Source organism: Mytilus edulis, unplaced genomic scaffold (genome assembly GCF_963676685.1).
Source record: "Mytilus edulis unplaced genomic scaffold, xbMytEdul2.2 SCAFFOLD_763, whole genome shotgun sequence".
NCBI classification, from domain to species: domain Eukaryota; kingdom Metazoa; phylum Mollusca; class Bivalvia; order Mytilida; family Mytilidae; genus Mytilus; species Mytilus edulis.
This window is the reverse complement of record NW_027267999.1, coordinates 3,880-30,526: the sequence shown is the minus strand read 5'-3', so window position 1 is coordinate 30,526 and position 26,647 is coordinate 3,880. Positions and strand designations below refer to the sequence as shown.

Genomic DNA, 26,647 nt, shown 5'->3' with positions numbered 1-26,647 from the left:
TGCTGAATCTAACCATGTATTTAGATTTTTAAAATTTGGGCCCCGTTATCAAATTGGTCCACATTGAGGTCTAAAGGGTCTAAAATTGAACATTATTTGATTTCCTCAAAAATTGAATTCTTGGGGTTCTATGATATATGCTGATTCTAACTATATATTTAGAATTTGGACATTGGAACATAATAGGTAAATGTCTAATTTAAAATGTTTAAGTTTTTAAGTTTAAGTTCTTAGACCACATTCATTCTGTGTCAGAAACCTATGTTGTGTCAACTATTTAATCACAATCCAAATTCAGAGCTGTATCGATCAAGCTTAAATGTTGTGTCGGACTCCATACTTGCCCCAACTGTTCAGGGTTCGACCTCTGCGGTCGTATAAAGCTGCGCCCTGCAGAGCATCTGGTTTGCTTTAATATACAAATACGAAATATGAATCAATAGAAAAATAAAGAATTTTAAGAAAAAAGATATGAAACAAATTACACCCCTCCCCATTTTTACGATACACGCATGAGAAAACGGATGATGAACGGATAAATGACATTGCATATTTCGCGTCAGAAATGGCAATTATTGGTGTGTCAGATTTCTTGTGTGTCATGAATGCTTATTAATCATAAATGATCTTAGAGTAAGAGCACGTCTTCACTATCAAACATCTCTTATTCAGGCAAGAAACTACCCTTTGGCGGCATTTTGAAAACAAACCAAAACCAGCTAAACGGAAACTTTTTGAATATTTATGCGATTTACAAGTATTATTAGTGCCACCTTTCATTTTTTTCGCATATTACATGTGTTCTTCCACTTTATCCGATATGCTTCCGTTTGGTGTACGTTGTATGCGGTACTAGTCCTTTGGATGTATGTTTGAAATCCGTTCTGTCTTGTACTTTTCCGTTTCTCGTACGTTGCATATTCTGTGTGTGTCCGTTGTGCCTTCGTTTACGCGTCCGTTTTATTTTGTCAGTACTGTACATTATCGGAACGGACTCCCAACGGATAACATTTTTGTTAACGTAAAACTTTTTCCATCCGTTAGTCGCCTGTTTGTGCTATCCGGTAAAGCGACCACAGTTGAAGAAGTCATAGAGCAAAAAAAAATCAAATTTGAGGGAAGTTTGTTGAAAAGTCAAAAGTGCAGAAGAAATATAAACATAATCAACCTTGTATAAATCTGTTTAACCTACAGCGAGTTTTCACTGTTACTCCTAAATGTTGGGCGCTGTGGAAACAAAATAGTTCTGAACTATTATTTTAAACGCTCAGCTTATATAAGAGATTTTTTTTAAAAGAGAATCGGTTTAAATAAATAAAATTCATATTTGCAAAACCTTAACACATTTCAGGATACTGTTATCTCATGTTAATGTTCAATTTAAAAAAAAAAACACTGAATCTTTAAATTGTTTATTTTGCAATTGCAAATTATTTTGTGCGTTTTATTCCTTATTAAGAATGATCATAATCAAAGCTGTGCTACTTGTTTTAACACGAATTATTCGCTTTTAAGAAACATCTATTTTGTTACGAAATTTTTCACCGCTTACAATTGCCTTCCTTTTGACTTATTTTATACATTAACTTTGAAGTAACCGTAGCTCTTCATTTCATTTTGTTTCGTTTCATTCCGCTTTTATTCCGTTTTGCAGTTTACAGGTACTCCCTTTTCGCCCATTTTCTAATTTTGATATCTTCATCAAAATCTTTCAAAAATCAAACTTTCCAAAAGCGTAATAATCAAAAACTGCACGTTAAGCATTTAAGAGTACTTTAAAAGTTGATCAAATATCTAAACTATCAAATCTAAAAACGATATTTAGAATTTTAATAATTTGGTGAAAATTTCAAAATTTCAAACTTTTTCAAATTTTGAAATGATAATATTACATGGACCGTACTGTTACAGTGTTAAAAAGAAAGTAGAATAATGTATTTTGAATATATTCTCTTTTTATATCATATAACTACTACGCATATGCGGCACTATTTGCAAGATACCTCAGATCCAACATCAGTGGACCGTTTTTCCAACTTCGTTTCGTTTCATGTCAAAATAATGTTTGATTAGCCTATCGTGACATAATATTGATATAACATTGTGCAGTCCTAGCTCAACAACACGTACTTTCAACTGTACTTCGTGTAATTTCTAGTGCGCATATTGTATTGGTAGCTTATCATGACATAATACTGATTTAACATTGTGCAATCCTAGCTCAACAACACGTACTTTCAACTGTACGTCGTGTAATTTCTAGTGAGCATGGTTAGCTTAGCGTGACATTAAAGTAATATAACAGTATGCTAGTTTAGCTTTAAATCGTGTAGTTTAAAGTCTACATACATTGTGATAAGCCTATCGTGACATTATAATGATATAACGTTGGGATATCTAAACTTTACATTCATCAATAATAAGTCAACATCATAAAGTTCAACTTTTCGTTTTATTTGTTATCCTAGCAATCTAAGAGTACGTCTAAGCTTTATCGAGTATCAAGTTTACATCGTGCAATTTCAACTTAACAATATGTAGTTTCGACTCAACATTACGTGTTATAAGCATATCATCATAACGCCGTGGCTCACCACGATGCTTTCACAACATCAACACTTGAAGTTGCAAGTCAGCACAACGCAGATTCAACTTTGCATTTTATTATTCAAAGTTTTCATTTTGATGATTTAATTCATCATCACGCTGTATTAACTTTACAATGGAAGCTTCAGCATAACGTTATGTAAATCTCTAATATATGACAGCTGAGGCTTTCCATATAAGAAACTATGTCCTAATTCAAAGTTGTTTGAAAACGTCAATAGGTCAATCGTATTGCAATATGCACTGATAAGATATTATAATCATTTGAAATAAGACTTGCAGGAACCTGCTGTTGATTTTCCGTTCAAAGAATTGCTTTATATTTCAAATATGCTTATTTTGCTGCTCTCAGGTAGGTCGACATACAATGTAACTTTTCAAAATAAATGTTTACACGGTCAAATATAATAATATTATAAAGACATTGAAGCAGATCTTTTCCCAGATTTGTGTCCTATCATAAGTTCTGTTTTCCGGGTTCAAGCTTGTTTATTATTTCCGACATCAGCAGGAGTCTATCTTGTTTTGAATAGTGCAATTGTATTTTCAAAAGAGAACGTTATGATCTTCTTCAATTTGTATTCGTATCCTTTAATTTGTTCTAGCAGAGCAGTGTATCTTTCCAACGGAAACAATTAAAACATTTGTAATAATCATTCAATGGTATTTTCGTTTAAAAACACACTTTTTAACACACTGAACCAAGATAGTCACGACGCCGACTCGATCTCGCAACAGAATATTACAGGCTCCACTAAAAAATCACCCACCCACAGTTGAAAATGAAATTATGAATTGGATAATTAATAGTCCAATGTTTGAAACGGTCTCTTTTGTAAAGAAAACATGATGTAAGACAATCTTACAAATACATTCTTCTGTCTTTTTATATAGTCTGTATAGCAACTGTTCTAGCAGAGTGTCCAGTTACATGGCATCATTATGAAGATTCTTGCTATTTTTTTAGTCACGAGAAACTTAACTGGTTTAATGCGCAGGTATGGGTTTTACTATTCTTAATCTGGAAGTGTCATTCATTTTTAGCCACCAGAAACTTAATAGTTATCAAAGGTACCAGGCTTATAATTTACTACGCCAGACGCGCGTTTCGTCTACATAAGACTCATTAGTGACGCTCATATCAAAATATTTATAAAGCCAAACAATTAAATGTTGTAATTTGAAGTTATGAGTTAAAGTCATCTTAAAACGGAGCTAAAGGTTTTATTGTCATAAGAAACTCTATTAATGTATTGCGTACGTATGTGTTAAACTAACCTTAAAAAGGGAGTTTCGTGCTTTTTTAGTTAAGACAACTCAATTGTTTTACTGCGCAGGTATAGATGTTATAAACTAATCATTTGTGCTCTTAATGTCAAGAGAAGCTTCATGTGCAAGTATGTGTTAAGCTAATCTTAAAGAGGAATTTACAGGTGTTTTTTTAGTCACGACCACTCACTTGTTAAATGAGAGGGTATGACTTCGTTAAACTAATAATAAAAAAGAAGGCATATGCTCTTTTAGTTTAACACATACCTGCGTATTAAACCAATAATTTTCATTTGACTAAAAAGGCATGTGACTTCCATGATAAAATTTGTTTGGCAAACATATGAAATATCTGTGCATTAAACCAATATAGTTTATCGTGACTTAAAGAGCAAATAACTTCCTTTTTATGATTTGTTAAAATCACAGATATTTGCCGAACGGAAGTTATATGCTTTTTTAGTCACACGAACCTAATTGCTTTGATTTGCATGTATGTGTTACACCTGACTAAAATTATCAACCACGACCCTATATCTACCGAGCGCTTATTGTTTATGACCAATCACAATGAAATGCTAAATGTATATGTTTGTTCATCTTTAAAACCCTATATTTGAGCTCCGTAATCGTCGTGATGATCTCAGGGGTTGCCAATTAGTCATGGACAATTAATAATCATTAACTACCTAAACTATCAATGTATCTACTGAAAATTATTCAAAAAATTATTTTGTCAAATTTCATATGCAAAACTCAACTGTCACTGTTGGTTGTCACAAACATTTACTTTCTTTTAAGGAGAAAAAAATCCATTGTGGATTGAAACATTATGCAAAATATTCAAAACAAACATACAGGTAATACAAGGTTATATTTTTTAATATAATACTGTTTATAAATATACATATATTTTATTTTGTGGTGAATTAGGGATCATGCAGAGCACATGACGCTAGACTTGCAGAAGTGATGTCTGGAAGCCAACAGAACTTTTTGCAATACACAGCAAGCTTATATTCTTCAAGTATTTCATTACATATACAAATATAATTAAGGCATAAATTGTCAGTTGGCATGCCTGTTACGCAAAAATCAGCTTTCAACAGTCTAAAATCAAATCAAAATTTTAAAGTTATAATGATCCAAATAATTAGGTCTTTCCACTTTTCTGTGGAAAGACCTATTGTATTTGTTCTGATTATCATTATTAGGTCTTTCCACTTTTCTGCGGAAAGACCTATTGTATTTGTTCTGATTATTTTTTTTCTTCTGCCTAATTTTGTTCTTGCGATAAATATTTTTTTCGCAATATGTCGCTAAGATATTTCTCATATCGTATCATAAAAGTTCATGCGCTTCTAAATTTCACGCTGCTAAGACACACAATTTTAATTGTAAGAGTTATCTCCCCAATCACTGTTTTCCTTGTGACTACATCTCCGCCGTAATCGTTAAAGAAAGCGACAAATTTATTTTATAAAATTGCTTGTTATATCCTTAACATGATTTGTCCTATTTTAATCGAAGCGATATGAAAACTCTATGTGAGAGTTATTTCCCCTTATGCATGTGATATAAGGGAAATGCATTTTTTTTAAAACATAAATGATAGAGACCTAGGATATTTTGGTTCTTGATAAAAAAATACGAATATTTTGGTTCTTGATAAAAAAATACGAAAATTAGGTTAAGGTCCGAGGTGAAGGTCATATTTTAAATTTTGATTTTGGAAATTTTTTAACTCTTTCCAAAAACCATATAAAATATCAACAACATATTTTTACTAAATTATAAGTTGCGACATGTCGTAACACATGAATTTTGGTTGGAAGGGTATGCTAACATGAAATTGGAGTCTACCCTCATATATCAAAAAATTGGCATATAGTGATATAACTCATTAACCATATATAATTAAGACCTATGGTCTTTTGATTTGAAGCCCTTGATTTATGGCCTTAAAATTGAACTCAAGGTCAAAGCTGAAATTTACATTTAGATTTGACATTTGCTTTTACCTCATATATATACACGATAGAGCCATGGGACTTTTTGCATTTCGTTGCAAGACCTTTGTTCATGGAAAAGCCAACCGAAAGTGACCTTCTGTAAACCGGAAGAAGCTATTTTTGAACTTATTTAATGTTAAAGTATATTAAATAATTATTTTTTGAATAAGTATCAGGTAAACTATCAAATAAAACCGGACGTGACATATTTCAAGCCGGAATTAAAAGTTCATCTCCCCTATTTAGGTAAAAAAAAAAAACTATATATTTTTGGAATCAGTGTACAATAAGCTATCTTCAACGCTGGATATGATATTTCAAACTGAATTTTCATAGATCTATATCAAAATTGATCTTTATGGGTGGAAAGACCTTCAATTAATTTCTGAGCAATTGGTTTTTATTTTATTTTTTTCTCCTGCCAAATTTTGTTCTTTCGATTAATATTTGTTTTGCAATATGTCGCTTAGATATTTCTCATATAATTAAGATCTATGGACTTTTGATTTGAAGCCCTTTGTTTATGACCTAAAAATTGAACTCAAGGTCATAACTAAAATCGACGTTTTAGATTTTGACCTTTGCTTTTACTTCATATGTATACATGATAAAGCTATGGAACTTTTGCATTACGTTGCAAGACCATGCAAATCCCACCGAAAGTGACTTTGTGTAAACCGGAAGTAGCGATTTTTTGTACTTATTTAATGTAAAAGTATATTAAACAATATATTTTTGAAATCAGTATCAGGTAAACTATCAAATAAAACCGGAAGTGACATATTTCAAACCGGAAGTAACAATTCATCTCCATTGTTTATGAAAAAATGAATAGAAACCATATATTTTTGGCATCAGTGTACAGTTAGATATCATTTGACGCTGGATATTATATTTCAAACTGAATTTTCATGGTTCTATATCAAAATTGATCTTTATGTGTGGAAAGACCTTCAATAGTTCTCTGAACAATTGGTTTTTAAGTGTTAATATTCTTTTAATATTATTATATCGTTTACTGTTTTGTTATCGTTTGAATTGTTTTACGTTTGTTCTTTCCGAGTATTCGATAGCTTGATAATCGTATACATTGGTATATATGTAGGCTACATAATGTAGCGGTGTATTCGGTATTGGTTATATTCATTGATGGTAATTATATGATTCCTTCAAGCTTTAGTATTTTTTTTACTTGTATATTCAGAGTGAACTGACATTAATATTTGAACAAAAAACTGTTGCCCTTAATTCATTTCACTGTTTGCTTAATCTCAACAAAATAAACATAACACACAACTCTCTATCAAAAAGTATTTATTTTCAGATAAGTAGATATATATAAAAAAAAAAGTGTTCAGCAGTAAGTTAATTAAACTGAGTTAGAGCACTTCTGGTATAATGTTACTGGACCGTATCCGTATATCGAAATGGAATTATTGTACAAACCACTTTTTTTTTATCTGTGTTTACTTTTGACATACAAGAACATGCTGGAATTCAAAAGAAGTGGTATGTGTTTACAAACGAGACAGATGATGAAAAAAGCATCGAAGAAAGATGTAAATAACAAGACATCTCCATACGGCAGACCTTCAACAACAATCTTAACTCATGCCATAATGTCATCTATTAGACACAAAATGTACAATAACCAGCGATCTGCTTTAAGCTTATACATGTTATACCATTAAGAGAAAAATTGCTGACATCGACCGCCGATACAGCGTTCACTTATTTGGGTTAGTTTAATAAAGAAAGTGGTGTGGTTAATGAAAAAATCACTATTTGAATATTAAAGACTTTGTCGCTTTGACACAATCCCAATTTCCTTCCTCAGTTTTATGTAGTGAAACAGTGCATCATTAGAACCGCAAAAATGATTTGTAAAAAACATTACACATCAGATCTGGGAAAGACAAAGATAAACATCGAAATGATTACTAAAAAAACAATACAAAAAGAAATTAACGCTTGTATCAATCAGTCCAACTCGATCTAATACATCGTAAAAATTTCATCACCAGTGGGCAGAAGTATGATCTTTTGAAGTGCGAACGTGTAATATCTAGCTTCAATTGCAATGAACAGAATCTAGATTGTAATATATGTAATATTGTGAAATAAAACTATTGAAAATAAAATCATTATAAGAAACCGATAATGTCAGTATTAAAAAATCTTATTTTAAATACAAATTATACTAAATGTCCAAACCGAACCGTCATCGTTGTTTCTATGAAAATAGATTACTGTTAACTCTTTTACTGCATAGTAACACAGTGTAAAACTACAATTAACATGACCTTATATTTTTTATCAGATTTTTTGGCTCGGTGGTAGGGATGATTTAGAGGAAGGCAAATGGCAGTGGTCATCCACGAAAAGTTATTTTATGTACACCGATTGGGCGCCACATGAACCAAGAGGCGGAGTTAGCGGAAACTGCCTTCAAATGTGGAGTGCAAGTAACTGGCAATGGGATGATTATGCTTGCTCAACAGAAATAAAATACATATGTGAATCTAAGTACGTATCTAACAACAGATATCGTTACGGTTTAAGGTAGCAATACACAGTTAGTAGTTTGGTTTCGCATTTTGGTCCTGCTGGATTTTCAAATATGAAAATTATTGTGCAATAAAATTCAGTTTTAGACAGCTGAGTACTAATTTATCCTTCAGAGATGGTTTGTAAGAACATTAAGATTACTTTTACATGTTTTATGGGTAATTTTCTGTTTGACTCTCCGTATGTCAAAGCTAGACCGGCCATAGGTTCAGAAATTAATATTTACAAACACTTTTTTCTACACGATGTTTTTGACGCAATTTTACAATAAAAAAATGAGATAAAACACATATTATTTTTGTTAGAGTTCTTGATAGATATATGTAAACAGTTTCAGGAAGGGTACTACTTCAAGCGATTGAAATTCTACATCTGCCCAAATTTTGGAGGGAAATGCGACATATTTCCCACTTTTTGCATTAATTTATAACAAATAAATGTAGGTTGTTGCCATGGATACCCAAAAAAGAAATTTGTTTTTTTACCATTTTAACTACTGGATATTAAATATATGGAAGCTTTTGACACACGCATATGTACATATATGACACAAACAGTTAGTTTAATTTGCAAGAAAGCAATGAAAAGGGGATGGTAAAATTTCAGAGAGTAAATTTGGATATTATTTCCTAACTGTGTATTGCCACCTAATAGTCTTTTTGTATTGTCGATAATCATTTGAGCTTTTTTCTACCCGAATCATCTTTGATAAAGATAAAGGATGCAAACTGCGTCTGTCTTTTGATTCGTCTGGTTTTGCGCAATTTTGGTTCTGTTTTGCGCAATATTTCTGTATTCATTTGAATTAATTGATAAAATATTTTGAAGAGCACATTCAGTATTAAAGGATGTCGAAAAGCCTATACTTTACTTTGCGCTTAGCAATAATTGGTTAGTCTTTGATTATTGCATCATTTTAATACATGCTTGACATTATTGTATAGATACATGTACATTATTTTTTACTGGGTATTGATCTCATTAGAATAAACTACCAAATCTGTTTTCAAAGCGGTATAATGAAAACCAAATCGCATAAACATATCAAAGGAACAACCAAGATGCGTTTTTCGAAGAAAGACTTACAAAACCATCACCAAAAAAAAAGACAAGAGTGCACACACTGAAATGTCTCGCTTTCTCTACTAATCATTGATATTATATTGATAGTTATAAATATAAAGCTGTATTACAACTGTCACATAAACTTAACATTAACCAAGAAAACTAAACATTGAACCATGAAAATGATGTCAAGGTCAGATGAAACGTACCAAGAAGGTATGCACAGCTAAGAATTATTCCATACAACAAATATATTTGACCTATTGCTTATAGTTTAAGAAAAACAGACAAAAACACATAAACTTAACAATTAGCAATGAACCGTGAAAATGAGGTCAATTTCCATACACCAAATATAGTTGACCTATTGCATAAAGTATTAGAAAAAAGACCGAAACTCAAAAACTTAACTTTGAGGTCAAGGTCAGGTGACACCAGTTGGACATGTACACCTTACAATCCTTCCATACACCGAATATACTAGACATATTGCTTATAGTATCTGAGATATGGACTTGACCACCAAAACTTAACCTTGTTCACTGATCCATGAAATGAGGTCAGGTTCAAGTGAAAACTGTCTGACGGGCATGAGGACCTTAAAAGGTATACACATACCAATAAAGCTATCCTATACCTTATAATAAGAGAGAATTGTAACATTACAAAAAATCTTAACTTTTTTTCATGCAATATCCTCTTTGCAATTAGAAACCCTATTTGAATTTTACAACATATAAATTTACGATTCCAAATATTCAACTTTTGGCTCTACCTGGGATAAACCATGACAATCGAACAGTTTTGCAAATAAAGTGGCAAACTATGACGTTAAAATACGCTGTATCATTAAGTGCTGATAGTTCTACAGTATATACACTAATATGATTTTTTTTTTCATTTCAATATTTTTCAGAATTCCAGAAACTGTTGTTGGTTAAAACAGATTGTTGATTGCATATTAGCTCATTACATCCATCCATAGCAATAAAAGATTAAACTTATGTACTGGTATGATTATTACCTCTTGTGAAACTTGAAGGATATAGGGTTTCATCAATGACATAAAATCAGTACATGCACGGGGAAAAAAACACAAAAAGCAGAGGCAGAGATCGAGTGGTTTACTACAATACGATTTTTCTAATAGTTATTGAATTGCAACCCCTATTTTTCGGCAAATGTGCAATGATTAAAAAAAGACAGTGAATTTTAGGCAATGAAACATGTATTTCGATATTTTAATCAGCTAACAAGAATCGACATAGTAGGGGTTATTTGTGAAATATGTTATGGTTAGATTGATCCTAAAATGTATGAGACTAATGCAAGATCCTTCATAAGTTGCATTTTCATTGGATAAAGTCGCCAATTTTCATAGCATCAATTCACAATTCATTATTGATGTTATGAAAATATACGCACAAGCATAGATGGGGTATAAATTATCTAAATGTATGATTGGACGTTGATTGCAATCAGTGTTCTTAGAAGGGAGATACCAGTATTGTATTTCAAGCTCCGATGTCATCAAATGGTAATTTGATGGTCGCAAACTAATTCGAAGCCAAATACAAGTATATATAAATCAATTTTAGTACAAAAACGTCATACCTAGTCCAGGAAACGATGACTTTGCTTATATATTGAATATTGTAGTGTCAAAACCAATATTGAAGTAACGGACACGATCATTTTTACTTGTCTTACTTATGACCGATCCATATGACATTGATCATTTCGAAAATAAATTATGCTAAATCTATAAATCAAATTAAAAGCATTAATTATAAGTTGTTTTGTCTGTTGTTGCCAATACAGGTTTATTTCTTTCATCTCTCAGTTATACAAATGAATATACATGCAAGTATTTATATGTTATCCTATAAGCCATGCACAAGACATCAATAATATGCATTATGTTGAATCGTTGGCCTACATTGCTCAAAGTATGTAAATATATCTTTATTCTTTACAAGTCGGATCAAATATGCCGTTAAACTGTATATGATACCCGTATGACGCATATATCTTGTTGTATCTTGCAATCGACCTTTCTGCTTTACAAAAAAAGTTTCACAGATAACACGAGCGATAAATGTAGACTATACGATTACAGTCTTCTGGTATCCTGCGTCTGTTGTGAGCGAACTGTAATGTTCAAACCACCACAGTTCAAATGGGAGTCCTCATTGTGGTTCGCTTTTAAGTCATGTCGGATTCATTTAAAATACAATGCAACGATTGTAATTGGAAAAAAACTCTCTGGAGATGAAAACAATATTCGTACAGTGTAGGAAAGTACACAATGTATGTGTATTCACTACGAAACAAGAGAAAAACTCGTCACGTTTCTAAAGCCCTTTAAGTAATTCTTATATTTTCCTACATTTTATGGATTTTGTTTATATATATTTATATTTATATGTGGTCATAATCTACTCTTCAAAGTTCCAATGTTAAGCAGTGTCGAAGTCGAACTATACTTCCTGAAAAAGAAAAGAAGTTCTTATTTAACTACGATCTATTAATTAATCATTCAGGTTTGGATTAACACGTATTACGAATGGCTGAAAGTCTTTGTCTTTTGACTAATAGAAATAATTTTGTCATGTCACCGTGAAGTCTTCAATTTGTTTTTTTCATGATTGACTCCTTTAAAATGGGATTTAGAATTAGGTTATAAGGATTGACTGTAATATTCTTATCTCTATTCGAAATACATTGTAACCTTTTTTCATGACAGATTTTTTTTCCAGTCAATCCTTAATTGATATGAAATCTGTAGTTGAAATAAAAAAAAATGTATTTCTTATTTTAAGCATAAACTTCATATGTTGTCGCTTAATTATTTCTTTGTTCTTGTTTGCGTATCGATATTTGGTTGGGAATATATGCATGTAATTATTAAATAAAATGCAGCGTTTAATCTTTTCTATACCAATTTAAAAAGTGAAAACACACCCCGAGCCTTAAAGGCCAGGCTGTACGAAAGTGATACATGAAGATCTGTGAGTTGGTGTGTCCTTCTCTATATTTCAGCTATGTAAAACATCATATGTGTTGCAATTCACTTAAAAACGATGTGTGTGACCCTGAACAGGGGAAAGACAAATATCGTTCTAGATCAAAATTTACTCGAACGTTTTTATAAACCTGATGTTTTATTCTGTTTCTCGCATGCAGTGCAATTTTCATTTTTATGCAATATTCGTGAATTTATGTCTTTTTACAGTATAAATGCGTGCTTATGTAATAGGTAATGCAACGATATGTATACACTAGTATGTGTTGTTGGTTTTTTTTTGCATACCTGATTGATATTCCTGCTTTATCAAACATATACTGTGACGCCTTTGCCTCGTCTTTATGTCTATTTTTATCATCATAGTAAACCATGTGTTTAATACCAGATTGAATAATTATTTTTGCACAATTATTACAAGGATACAGCGTGACGTACATCTTACATCCCCGGATGTCTGCAGATATCTTGTTAACAATAGCGTTCATTTCCGCATGACACACTGTAGACAGAAACAACAGTCTTAATAAAGTTAGTTAATAATCACATTTGACCAAATTGAATGATGTTAAGCACTCAAACATCAATCCAACGAGAAGGCGCATTGCTGAGGCTGAACGTATGTCATGTTTGAAATATTCAATTTTGATACTGAAAAAGAACGATTCAATAGTTTTGTGCTTCTGTCTTTAACATTGACGACATAAAAAAAACTCTACGGAAACAAAACAAAGAATGGCGATATACGTCAGTTACTGAATATCACAAATGAATATACGGTCAATGTAATTTGAATGCGCAAATAGTGCTTTGGCAGTATCAGAAATAGCCATACAAATTGGTGGAAACTGTCTGTGTATGACAAACCTGCATTTACATTTTCCTTCCACAACGGTCCATGTACAAATAAATAGTAATCTCACTCGTATTATATTATTAATTAGTGAACGACCATTTAACTTTAAAAAAAAGGGAGGTGTATGTATATTCTGATCCCCAAATTAATGAAGAAAACGAATATTGTGATGAAGCAGATGACAAAAAAAATAGTCTGAACCAGAGTCTACCCATACACGTACCTTATAGTGTTCAATTTTGAAAAAAATACTTATTGATAGCTTCAAAAACTAAAATTAATGTTTGGACTCAAACAAAAACCATACCCCCCTTTTTTCTTAAGTTAAAGGGTTGCTCCCTTATATAAACATGTACCTTTGTGAAAACATGGTAGTTGGTTTTTTGTTTGGTTAACTCTGGTTTTTTGTTCTCTTACCGTATAATTTTTTCGTATTAAGAATGTCTTTTGAATTTTTTCCCCAAGGCATATCATCATCACTGCAACCATTAGGCATACCATTATATCCTATACCTACAATCCTATTGTCTGTATTAACAATACAAGCACCAACCTGAAACAAACTACAAGTATAAACCACTGCAACCATCAGACATACCATTATACCCTATACCAATAATTCTATTATCTGGTTTTATAACAACCTCCGACCTGAAACAAACTACATTATAAAACACTATACCATTATACCCTATACTTACAATTATATGTTCTGCATTAACAATACAAGCTCTAACCTGAAACAAACTTCAAGTATAAAACACCATACCATTATATCCTAAGGCAGCAACCATTTGATTTTCGGGGGGGGGGGGGGGGGGGGGGGGCTATGGATTTTTTTCCGGACAAACTTGTTCTTTCGCCTGTGGCGAAAAACAATCTATTTTTTGGCGACAAGTCGAAAACATTTTTTTTCTTTCAATTTTAGCATTACATATAGTGGCAGCTGAAGGTGAAACAAACATATTTGTTTTTCTCAGGGTCAAAAACAAATTATTTTTTTCCCCAAAAACTGGAAACAAACTTTTTTTTCCAAAAAAAATCCCCCCTCCCCATTATGTAAACCATCATACTCTATACCTACAATTATATTGTCTATATTAACAAAACAGGCACCAACCTGAAACAAGCTATAGGTATAAAACACTGCATCCATTATGATCATTATGTAAACCATCATACCCTATATCTACAATTATATTGTCTGTATTACCAATACAGGCACCAACCTGAAACAAGTATAAAACACTGCGTCCATTAGACATACCATTATACCCTATACCTACAATTATAGTGTCTGTATTAACAATACAGGCACCAACCTGAAATAAACTACAAGTATAAAACACTGCAACCATTAGGCATACCATTATACCCTAACCTACAATACTATTGTCTGTATTAACAATACAGGTCTAGGCTCCAACCTGACACAAGCTATAGGTATAAAATACTGCATTTATTAGGCATACCATTATTCTCATATACCAACAATTATATTGTCTGTATTAACAATAAAAGCACCAACCTGAAAATAACTACAAGTATAAACCACTGCATCCATTAAGCATACCATTATAACCTATACCTACAATTCTATTGTTTGTATAAACAATACATGCTTCAACCTGAAAGAAAATACAGGTATAGAACAATGCATCCAATAAAGAACCTCAGTGAGCACACTCACATAACCCCACGTCCCCACATTGTCATTGGAGAAATTAAATAAGTGTAAGGAAAAAAAATTGTATAAGAAAAAATATTGAATAATAATTTCCTGTCAATATGCACATCTACATAGTATGTCCTTATCATCTACAAAATTTCATGAAATTCTGTCGTGTGGTTTCAGAGAAGTTGAGATGACAAACTGTTGCATTGAAGCAACTAAGTTCAAAGGGGCGTAACTCCTAGAAAAAAATGAATAGTAATTTCCTGTCGATATGCATATCTACGTAGTGTGTCCTTATTATCTACAAAGTTTCATAAAACTCTGTTGTGTGGTTTCAGAGGAGTTGAGATGACAAACTGTTGAAGTAGTACCTTAAAGTACAGAACACTGCATTCATTAGGCATACCATTATTCTCATATACCAACAATTATATTCTCTGTATTAACGATACAGACACCAACCGGAAATACACTACAAGTATGAACCTGAAATACACTACAAGTATAAACAGTCAAAGGAAAAACGGTACAAAGACAAATACGTACCACACAATTTTATGAAAAAACAGCCAAACCAAATATTTCCTAAAGGGTAAGAATGTAGTTCTTACTCCACATGTGTGTTGAAAAGGTGTTATATATGAAAGTGTATATATTTGTTTTTGTCTTTTTATATATTTTGTTTTGTACGAAAAAAACAAACCGTTTGAGTTCTTGTTTGAAATGTTCTTCCTTTTTGTCAGAGAGGGTTTTTTTTTATACCTTAATGTTTGTAAAAAAAAATGGGATTCGATCGTTGATGAAGGTCATACAGTGACATATATTTGCTTAGATCAACGTCCTTTGCTCTCAGGTAGATAGTTATTTCCTAGGGGATTATACATTATTCTTTTTTTCAGTTCTTTGCATTAATTTTAAGAGTAATATGATACTTGATAAATTTCAGATACCAACCTGCGTAACAGGATCTTTGCTTCTTTCTGCTGAAACCAAGGCAACAGCCATAAAATACTGGTCCCATGTTAAATATCGTTGTCTTTTTCTGTTGATATCTGAAATTAAGTGTAGATACCAGTGTATTTTACATTATCTTACCTCCTATACATTTCCCGGAATATGATTGGTTAAAAGCGTCCGCGTGCAAACCGTGTATATTTGATATTAGGGTTAGTAGGGAGGCGGGGCTTATCTCATACACGGTTAGTAGTGGAGTTACGTCTCTTTATATTCCTTATAAGGTAAGAAGGGGTGGGGCTTATTTCATACACGGTTAGTAATGGTGTTATGTCCCTTTGTAAAAAACAAAACGGTACTGAGAAAAAATCTTAAAAGTTCCAACAGACGAAGAAAATGATGATTAAGGTTGAAACAAATTCATAAAACACATTTAAACCTTACAAGTCGTTATTGTTGGCATCTGTTTTTGTATGATCAATGGAAGTATTTACTTAGCGCTAACAGTATTGAAGACTTGCTCGTTTTGAGAATCACTAGTCTTAATTTCACACGTTAAGATAGTCGGTAAGATTAATTCGTTACATAGTGTGCAAGAGACGTAATACGGTATATATGAGGTCAGTAAATTCCATATGGGGATTCGAGCTTCGCTCTCACCCCATATGGAATTTACTGACCCAATATATACCGTATTAGGTCACTAGCACACTATGTAACTAATAATATGCTTACTTCGTGATACATATAATATAAGTATCAAATAGATGAGGGGTATACATCAGCCAAAAAGCAAGCAAACGAAACACAAACAAATGCATCGAGAGGTCGACATATAGGTTTTGATCATAAAAGGAACTTTTTATTCAATAGTATACAAATCTAAGATAAAATTTTATAGCTTGACTGTTTCTTCATCAGTTAACTAAAATTAGGTGGAGATATGTTCTTATTTCCAACAGAGGGACACTAAAACTATATCAATTAACCGGTATTTATACTTAAAATACAATAATAAAATTCATGTCTTTCATTTCAGGACTTCTGATCCAACCATGTATATGTAGTATGGCATGTTATTGAGATATGGTTTTGGTCGATGGATGTTTATGAAGGACCTGTATATACGTAGTACAAAGTATATCACTGGATTGAGCTCTTTGTCCAAGTTTATTATTAAAATGCTTTGCTTTGAGCTCAGTTCATTGTTATGCAATACATTCATTGAGAAATCAAGATTTGACAGACAACTTAAGAATTTGTAATCCTTTATCTTCCATGCAATTACTTTGTACACAAAAACAGTCAACCATGAATCTTTTGAAGGGAAATTATTAATAAAGCAATTTGATATATTTAGTCATAAATTGGTCGATAATTGGTTGCCTAATGTCCAGTGACAAATATTTCATGCATATAAACTATCCACTAGACTACCTATGGGTACATACCAGGGGCAGATCCAGCCATTTTTAAAAGGTGTTTCAACCAAAGATGTGGGAGGGGGATCCAAGTGTTTGTATTAAAAAGTAAAATCACAAAAATACTGAACTCAGAGGAAAATCAATTCGGAAAGTCCATAATCACATGGCAAAAGCAAATAACAAAACGCATCAAAAACGAATGGACAAGAACTGTCATATTCCTGACTTGGTACAGGCATATTCAAATGTAGAAAATGGTGGATTGAACCTGGTTTTATAGCTAGCTAAACCTCTCACTTGTATGACAGTCGCATCAAATTCCATTATATAGTCACCGATGCGTGAACAAAACAAACAGACATAATAGGTAAAAATGTCAAAAATAGGGGTACAGCAGTCAACATAGTGTTATCATCTTAATCACTATAAAAACAACAAATGTAACGAAGAAGCACAAAAAGGCATACATCAAATTAACATCCTCATTTTGATTATATTATACGATTATATGTGTCTATGTAAAATGCACCCATCAAGGAAGGAGGGTATGGGTACTGGTGTAAAATTGCGCGTTTGAAATCGCACAGGTGGACATGAAATAATTTTGTCGTTCAAAGTATGACGGGATGCATAAATACAGTCACGCAAAATAGATATAACAAACACTGACTTAGCAGTTAAAGTAATAATAATAAATGAAATAATAGTGTGGTTCAAAGTATGACGTGATACATAAGTACAGAGTCACGTAAAATGTATATCACAAAAAAGTTGGTTAACAGTAAAAGTAATATTAATGAATAAAATAATTTTGTCATTGAAAGTATGACAAGATACATAGGTACAGAGTCACATCATAAAATAATTTTGTCATTCAAAGTATGACAAGATACATAGGTACAGAGTCACATCATAAAATAATTTTGTCGTTCAAAGTATGATGGGATACATAAGCACAGAGTTACGTCAAAAGGATATCTCTAAAAACAGACAACAGTAAAAGTAATATTAATAAAGACAAATAAAAGAATAATATAACACGTAATTAAGATGATAAACAACGTCAGTACGCAAAATCTATACTTCAAGACCATCGTGTATTATTTGTGAAGTTGATACGGAATATTTATCAACAAGTTCATGGTACCTTCCGATGAACTTTTTTAGAAAAAGGACAAGACGTTCTTTGACATACCCCTGGTTCATCAACTTCTGCTCAGACACTGGTGACGTTTTACAAAGTCTGAGTAGGAGCTGCAAGCTCTTGAATACCGAATAAGTTGGGAAATGTATATTCCATATGCAGGTGAAGTTGGTATATTGCTACTAAGGTGGGGGAAATTGATAATTTCAAAATCAAAATCGTCTCGTTTGTCATAGATTCTGGTACTAAGATGACTGTGTATGTCAAATTCGAGGTATAAGTCTAAAAATGAGGCGGATGAAGCCGTGTCTGTTGTCTCTTTAATTTCTAGTTCTGGTGGATATATTAATGGAACCCAATCAGAAAAGTTTGGATTGTTAATGGAAAGAACATCATCAATATATCTGAAAGTGAAATTAAATAACCTGGCTTCTTTGATCTTCTTGTTTTTGACAAGTGTCTGAAGGAACTCCGATTCATATGAAAACAATAAGAGGTCAGCAAGGAGAGGCGCGCAGTTCGTTCCCATAGGAATGCCGACAGTTTGTTGAAAAATTCTACCTCCAAACTCAACAAATATGTTGTCGATAAGAAACTCCAGCATACTGACCACTTGTTCTTTTGTGTAGCAGGTTTTACCTTTTTGTTTGTCACTATTAACAAAATATGCCTTATGAAATCCCAAAGTAATAAATTTATAGCGTATGCTACCATTTTTATGTTGAAAGGCATTGTGGATTATTTCTTTTAGACGATTTTTCAATTTCACATGGGGAATGGTGGTATACAGGGTTGAAAAATCAAAAGTTTTGATAGAACTAATTTCAGAAATAGACCGAGATTTAAAATTGTCTAGAAGTTCTTTAGAATTTTTAAGAATCCACATATGGTTAATACCACTACGCGAGTAAACAGTTTCACAGTATTTCTGAAGACCCTCTTTCACTGCGGATAAAATTTTAGTCAATCTAATGGACAATTCTTTAGTGGAACATGAAGATGAGCCAGCAATATACCGTTGTTTGTACGGAATTTTATGAAGCTTTGGTATCCAATACAAACAAGGTAAGTCCTCCGATTTGGTGTTCAATGTAATGTTTATGGAAGCCATGAAGGACTTATGATTTGCTAAAATCTCGTCCTTGTCAAATGATATGTCTTTGTATGTGGGATTACCTGAGTGCTCCTTTATACCCAATTCTTTTACAAGACATTCGTAGTAATACGATTTACATACAAAGACAATATTATTTGAAGCTTTGTCCGCAGGAACAACAACATACGTATCATGAAGAGATGATAGACATTTCATGGCCTCTTTGTCTCTGAAAATGGACTTTGGTCGATCGTTAACACAGTTTTTCAACTTGTGAATGCGACGTTTTATCAGAGACCTGATAGTTTTAACCCATTCTGACAAAGTGTCCAGTTCAACTTCTTCTCGTTTAGCCCATGCTCTGGCGTAGTCCTCAATGGAATCCATAATTATTTTGAAGTTATGGTTCCAATTGATGTGTTGTGGTTCTCTAAACTTAGGACCATGAGAAATTACCTTTCGGAGATTTTCATGTTGAATTATGTTTAGATCTCCAGTTATAACATGACCAGAGGGGCTGTAATTATAAGGCGAGTGGGAACAGTCACATGTCGGAGGGCTTTTTAAGTATTGTTCTAAGTCAAGGTCCTGCAATGCTTGTTTATAGTTAAATATTTTAGGTGCAATGGTTTTGGTGTAACTGTAGGATACAATAGGAACAGATTGATTTTGAAAATAAATAGGAATTTTAGATGTTACCTCCTTGTGATGTAGAACGTTGCCGAGATTGATTGCATCAATTCCTCTATTGGCAAAATCAACAGGAAGGAATTTCCTCTTTTCCTCATGTAAAGGTTCCGATCTTACTGGTTTGAAAAGTCGGAAAAGAGCTACATCACAAATAATACTGACTAGTCTGTATATTGCAGAAAATGTATTGGTGCCTCCTTTGTCAAGTGCATAATCTCTCAAACGTTTTAGAAAATTAACTGGCAGTGAAAAGAGAATAGTTCTTATGTAATGTAACCCTAGTGGACGATGAAGATGTGAAAGAAGGTCATCAAAGCTCCCAGAGAGTGATCTAGATTTGGAAGACTTTTTAACATTAGGCCGATGGTAATGTTTTTGCCCATGACTACGTTGTTGTCGTAAGGTAGTATTAAATAAACTCATTACATTAATATCACTGCAGGCAGGACTTGACAAATTTCCTACTCCTTTAATATTGTCATTGCAACCATATGGCATTGCAGTCCCTAACTCCCTTATCCAGAAATTTTCTCTATCTTTGCGGAAAGGAGTACTTAGTACAGGGCTATTTGTGTGGTGATAAATTTTCTCAATGATGCGTACTTTCATAGATAAAGAAGGATCATGGTCCGGTTGATTAAAATGGTTATAAAGAACTCTAAATTGAGGATCTTTATTATCAGACCGGTGTTGATTCATTCTTTTACGCAAAGTTTGACGAGTTTCACCAACATAAAGTAGTCCACACAAAGTACATTCGATTCCGTACACGACATTGTCCGTGGAACAGTCCAGAGGCTCGAAAGATTTAGTATAATAAGTTTTAGATGTTAAATTACTAGTGAAATCAGGAGTCGTGATTAACATATCACATGTCTTACATGTGCTCTTTTTTCTTTTTTTATGTTTACAAGAAGAAATAATAGGTGTTGATTCACTTGTAGCAGGTGTCTTTAAACAGTCAAAAATATTGACACAACATGGCTTTAATTTATGAAAGGTATCTGAATTTTTGAAATAGTAATTACCTTCTGGCTGAACATATGTCAAATCAGGGGTATCCCGGAGGATATTTCGTGGAACACACAAATCAAATGCTACAGTGTTCCGTGCAGCAAAAGAGGACCTTGGTAACCCGGGCGACGTCCCAGCCGGTTTGTTCTTCGTATTATTTGTATTCATCATGCATAAAGCTAGTTTTAGGTTTTATGTGAAATTAAAAAAATGTTTTCAAGAATGTAAAGCTTTCACTGCAATTTAAGAATTGTCTGCTCTTGGTCAATTCGTTTTGTCATCTTACAATGTAAATAAGTACATGTATAGTAAAACAACGCTTCGTTCATATAAATAAACATACTTACACCAGCAGCTACCTTCTTTACATTCTAAAGTCAAGGGCCTTTGAAATCCCATTTTTACAATGATATTATAGTGAGTAGATTACAAAACTACGCAAATGAGCTACATCCAGTCAGCCAAAACATATCAATAGACTAATTACGGGATTACTCAAGTTGTAAATATGTGCTAACATCTATACTGCCTATATGACACCTTAGTCCTGAGTGTAAATGGTCATCCAGTATGTTAAAAAAAAAATTATAAGGCCGGCCTATTTGGCCTAATTGTATTCTAAAACTATATTTCATTGTACATTTGTCATTCATTTGTTTATTTCTTAATTTTTGCAAATTAACAGAAATACTACAATTAGTCGCTCTAATTTTCATAGTATATACCTTTCTATACAATATCCAATTTTAGCACATACTTACAACTTCTCGTCCAATCAAATTGCTTGAATTTGCCTTCTAATTTTCATAGTACATTTGTCATTCATTTGTTTATTTCTTAATTTTGCAAATTAACAGAAATTATTAATTACTACAATACACTTTCATACCACAATAAAACTGCCTTACTGTATTGGTATTACCTACAATTGTATCCATATCACAAAATGAATTGAAAAGAGAATATTTTTGCAATACCTTTTTCATATTGAATACTTTAACTTTTTAGATCTTAAGACATATTAAGTATATGTTCATATCCACCTGAAATTTTATCAGATGACTTCTGTAGCATGAGTCTTTGAAGCATGCTTAAAAAGGTTTTTTTGATGATATCATTTTCATACTGGCCAATTTTTATTATTTTTTGCTTTTACCTGCTTTGGAGAAAATATTTTCAAATAATTAATATAAAATAACACAGAAGTTTACTCTCTAGCTCATCTAGCCCCAAGCAATGGCAAGCATCATGTCAGGCATTGTCATTACTTATGTCTTCTAAACTGAGTAAATTAATTCCTAAAACAATTGAATGTCTTCCAATCTGAGAAACAATTTCGACATTAAAACGAAATCGTTTACTTATGATCATTATGATCCTGCACAAAATAATATAAATAGAACCATACAAACAGTTAGAAAATACATGTTCTCAGATACCATCTCCCATATATATAAAAAATCACATCATGAAAAAATGAACCTGTTATGTGTTCCTCTCCTAGCTTCAAAATGTATCCAAAATCAAAGATGTGGAACATATTCTATCATAATTATATGGCAATTAATGCAATTAATGTCTTTTCCATGCCAGTTTTGAACATAAAAAAACTAAATATTTAATAAACAACTCTCCTAGTGCTCAGGTTGGTTGTCATATTGTGCAACACAGTTGATAATATGGGAATATCATACAAAACACTGTCAAACATCCAAATATACTATCCACACTGATCTGTGTCCACACTTGTATTATATTAAAAAATATATATATATGGTTATAGCGAAGAATTTTGATGAACGACCTCATCAAAATCACGTGTACAGTTGTCATAAAAATAGTAGTTTCATCATTAAATATTCGAAACGATATACATGATTATATATATATCAAACCGCTTGGGTTTTTTATTTATTGATAATAAATTGTGTACGTACACTACATGTATTATACGATGTAGACTGACAAATGAATTATATTTAGTAGTTGGTCGATCTTATCAGATACTATATATATTATTTTAACTTAAGTATCAGATACTATTCATGCTATTATTAAATATTATATACCATGTGACGTAGTGACGACCTTATGTGAACCGTAACTTCAAATTTACAAATTTAGCGTCCCTGTGTTATGATCAATGTAATATAGATTATTGTATCTACATTATTATTAGACAGCAGTAAGTAAAATACATTTTACACATACAAATGTACATGTTTCGCATAATTATAACTCATAAGCTTTGATTAATCGGAGCAATAATGATTTCACTTTCGTTTTTGTAAACAACATTTTGCAACCAAATGATGTGAAAATGTAAACACTGATGTAAAAATAGAAATTGAAAACACGACATACCTGTATCCATTGCTTGTTGATCGCAAGATCGATTTTAGTCTGACATTTATTGATCGAAAATTGTACACAATAAATTAAACGTGCATAAACAAGAAGTATTGTAAATACGGCAAATACACAAAATGTATAATCGACATGCTCAACAGGATCTGAAAGACAAATCTATGTTAATGTATTTTAAAGTTAAACATTTAAATTCATGCATACATTTATTATATGATATAATTTATCCGTGAGCCAATATGCAATTTGTGTGTTTGATGAAATGAATTTAGTTTAATATAATAAACTCAAATCCTGATGTTAAAAGAAATTGTTGCAAATTAACCCGGCTCTATTATTGTATAGACACTGCAATTAATAAATATAATCTTGAATTATTTTTAATAATTTAATTGTAAAAATGTTGAAAGTAAAATACTATAAGTTATTATATATCCGGCTGATTTACTGTTAAACGTCCAGTGGCAAGTACTACAAGCTTGTCAGGACGAATATGTGTATATGATATTTGAATGTGCTTCACAACGAATAAATCCACAGATTGAAGGACATATCACCATAACCATAACATATCATTCTGACTCAAAGGCGACTACTTCAGAATGACGCGTGGTTAGCGCAGACACAGCTTATATCAGATTTCGAATCATTTGAACCAACATTAATTAAGCTTGTATCGAACCTATCACCTCTCGCACTCGAAGCCGAACACGCGGTTGTCTTCCTATAACACTATTGCATTGAATTGTTTTGTATATCCTGAAAAAAGTTAAATGATTATGATAATTATTTCTTTATTATAGTCGCTGAGAAGATGAACATTTGGACATGCAACGTACAACAAACGTGTGACATGTAGATAAGTATGAACATGTCGTCTCCACTCAAAAAGAGTGTCGAACTTTTCTATGACGTGGTATCGCCATATTCTTGGGTAGCTTTTGAAGTACTTATTCGATACAAAACAATTTGGACTAACATGGATTTAAAACTCAAACCAGTATTCCTCGGAGGTCTTATTCATGAATCTGGAAATAGATCACCGGTATATGTAGTGAATAAGGGTAAATATAATTTTAGAAAAGATATCCCACGATTAGCGAGGTATTACCAGATTCCTATCAAAATACCGAAGAATCCCTCAATTGTCATGTTTGAGAAGACCTCCCTGACAGCTATGAGGTTTCTAACAGCTATTAACACTGAGCATCCCGAATACACAGAAAAACTTTCTAGAGAACTATGGATGAGGGCTTGGAGTCGTGATGAAGGTATTTTTGACAAAAATGATCTGATGACAGCCGCTAAAATGGCTGGCATTGATGATGTGATATCAGAAAGCGCTTTCGCAACAGTTACGGATGACGCCATTAAAAAATCACTTAGAGCAGTGACAACTGAAGCTTTGAATAATGGTGCATTTGGTGTTCCGTCTATTGTGATATACATTAACAATAAACCGGAAATAGTATTCGGATCTGGCCGATTTCCAATACTTGCAACGTTGCTAGAAGAAGAATGGAAAGGACCAGAGAACAACATGTCAATTTTTAAACCAGATGAACATTTAAATGTGTAGCATTTAACTAACACTATTATTACTCTATCCACAAACTTATTTACACAATAACCTTTAAACTTGCAGATTAGTTAGATACTCTTCATCTAAAATCTAAAACAAGCGATATTCAAAAACCGCAAAATTGACCGGATCTCAGATGATCTAAAAAGTAACGAGATGCAATACTGTTGGTACCAGTATAACGGGGCTTTCTTTTGTATCGTTTAGGACTATTGTCATTATTTCGGATCTACGTATCCGGGATCGTAATCCATGTTGCCCGTTAACATAGGGAACTAGCTATAGTAAAGTTTCTCCGTAAGCTCACTTAGTACTGTCTATATAACGAAGTCCATTTAATGTTCACATGTTTAATCATATATATATATAATCTTTATATAACAGTACATGTATAATAAATATTCTTAATCATAATTTCCAATTAACGTTCGTACATACAACTTGGTACTTCAAGCTACTACTCTCAATCTCTGACCAATACCTAAAGTTTCTCACAAGATCGAGCTATAAACATGTTCTTAATTTATGTAAGGCATTGATTAATGGTCTTAGATTATTTGGATAAACTATTGCAGTTCAACTGTGCAACTAATGTATCGTATAAAGTGTCACATTAAACAAGATGAAAGATCATTAAACTGATTAAGAACTGACCATCAAATCTTAGATGGAATTGATTACGCCACATCACTCCCCGCTAAACAAAATTCGTTTTCACTCGAATTTAAAAAATTCATACCAAAAATATTACACAAAGTAAAAAGATAAGGGGAGGAAATGTGAACATTAAAAATAAACTTTTTCTTTGACTAAAACTACTTTAAAAAATCTAAACTAATAATAATGAAAAAAAATAATGATAATTGCTATACCATGTAATTTATCAATTTACGTCGTGAATAGTTGTGGAAAACTTGCAAAAAGATTACTCTTAAAATCTAAATTAACAATTATCCTTTCAACTTCAAACTCTTGATATTTATAACTACAAAAGAGGCACTAAACAAAAATCATAAAAATATATAACACAAGTTTGACAATTATAAATCTATTCAAATACATTATGGTAAGGTCTTTCCGGAATTTTGACCGTTAATCCAAGCGTAAACGAAATGATAAAATAATTAAAAGCATCAATTAAAATCAACTAATCATTATCTCTGGGCAATCCAATTCAGAAAATCAGCATCTCATTAGCTGCAATTTTCACTTCTATGTGACCGTATCACCATAGAACTACCAACACTGTAAATCATTTTCACATGGACACTCCCATGTACCTCCAACTAGTATAAGCAA

At 32.3% G+C, this 26,647-nt stretch overlaps 1 protein-coding gene and 1 pseudogene across 1 annotated transcript; one reads left to right on the top strand and one right to left on the bottom strand.

The window, feature by feature from the left end:
- Nucleotides 1-11,311: 11,311 nt before the first annotated feature.
- Nucleotides 11,312-23,925, bottom strand: LOC139506600 (deoxycytidylate deaminase-like). Its single transcript, XM_071295491.1, has 5 exons — nt 23,764-23,925; nt 16,032-16,129; nt 13,820-13,955; nt 12,835-13,048; nt 11,312-12,010 (listed from the first exon to the last, which is right to left on the bottom strand). Exons 1-5 carry the CDS (start codon nt 23,771-23,773, stop codon nt 11,953-11,955), a joined length of 516 nt encoding a protein of 171 aa, XP_071151592.1. The 5' UTR covers nt 23,774-23,925; the 3' UTR covers nt 11,312-11,952.
- Nucleotides 23,480-26,135, top strand: LOC139506599 (glutathione S-transferase kappa 1 pseudogene; annotated as a pseudogene).
- Nucleotides 26,136-26,647: the final 512 nt, after the last annotated feature.

Excerpts from the sequence above, each read along its gene's own strand:
- LOC139506600 (XM_071295491.1), bottom strand. Across the intron at positions 13,956-16,031 it reads GCAAAGATCCTGTTACGCAG|GTTGGTGCTTGTATTGTTAA; the intron begins GTTGGTATCTGA and ends AGTTTGTTTCAG. Across the intron at positions 13,049-13,819 it reads TAATACGAAAAAATTATACG|TGTGTCATGCGGAAATGAAC; the intron begins GTAAGAGAACAA and ends TTCTGTCTACAG.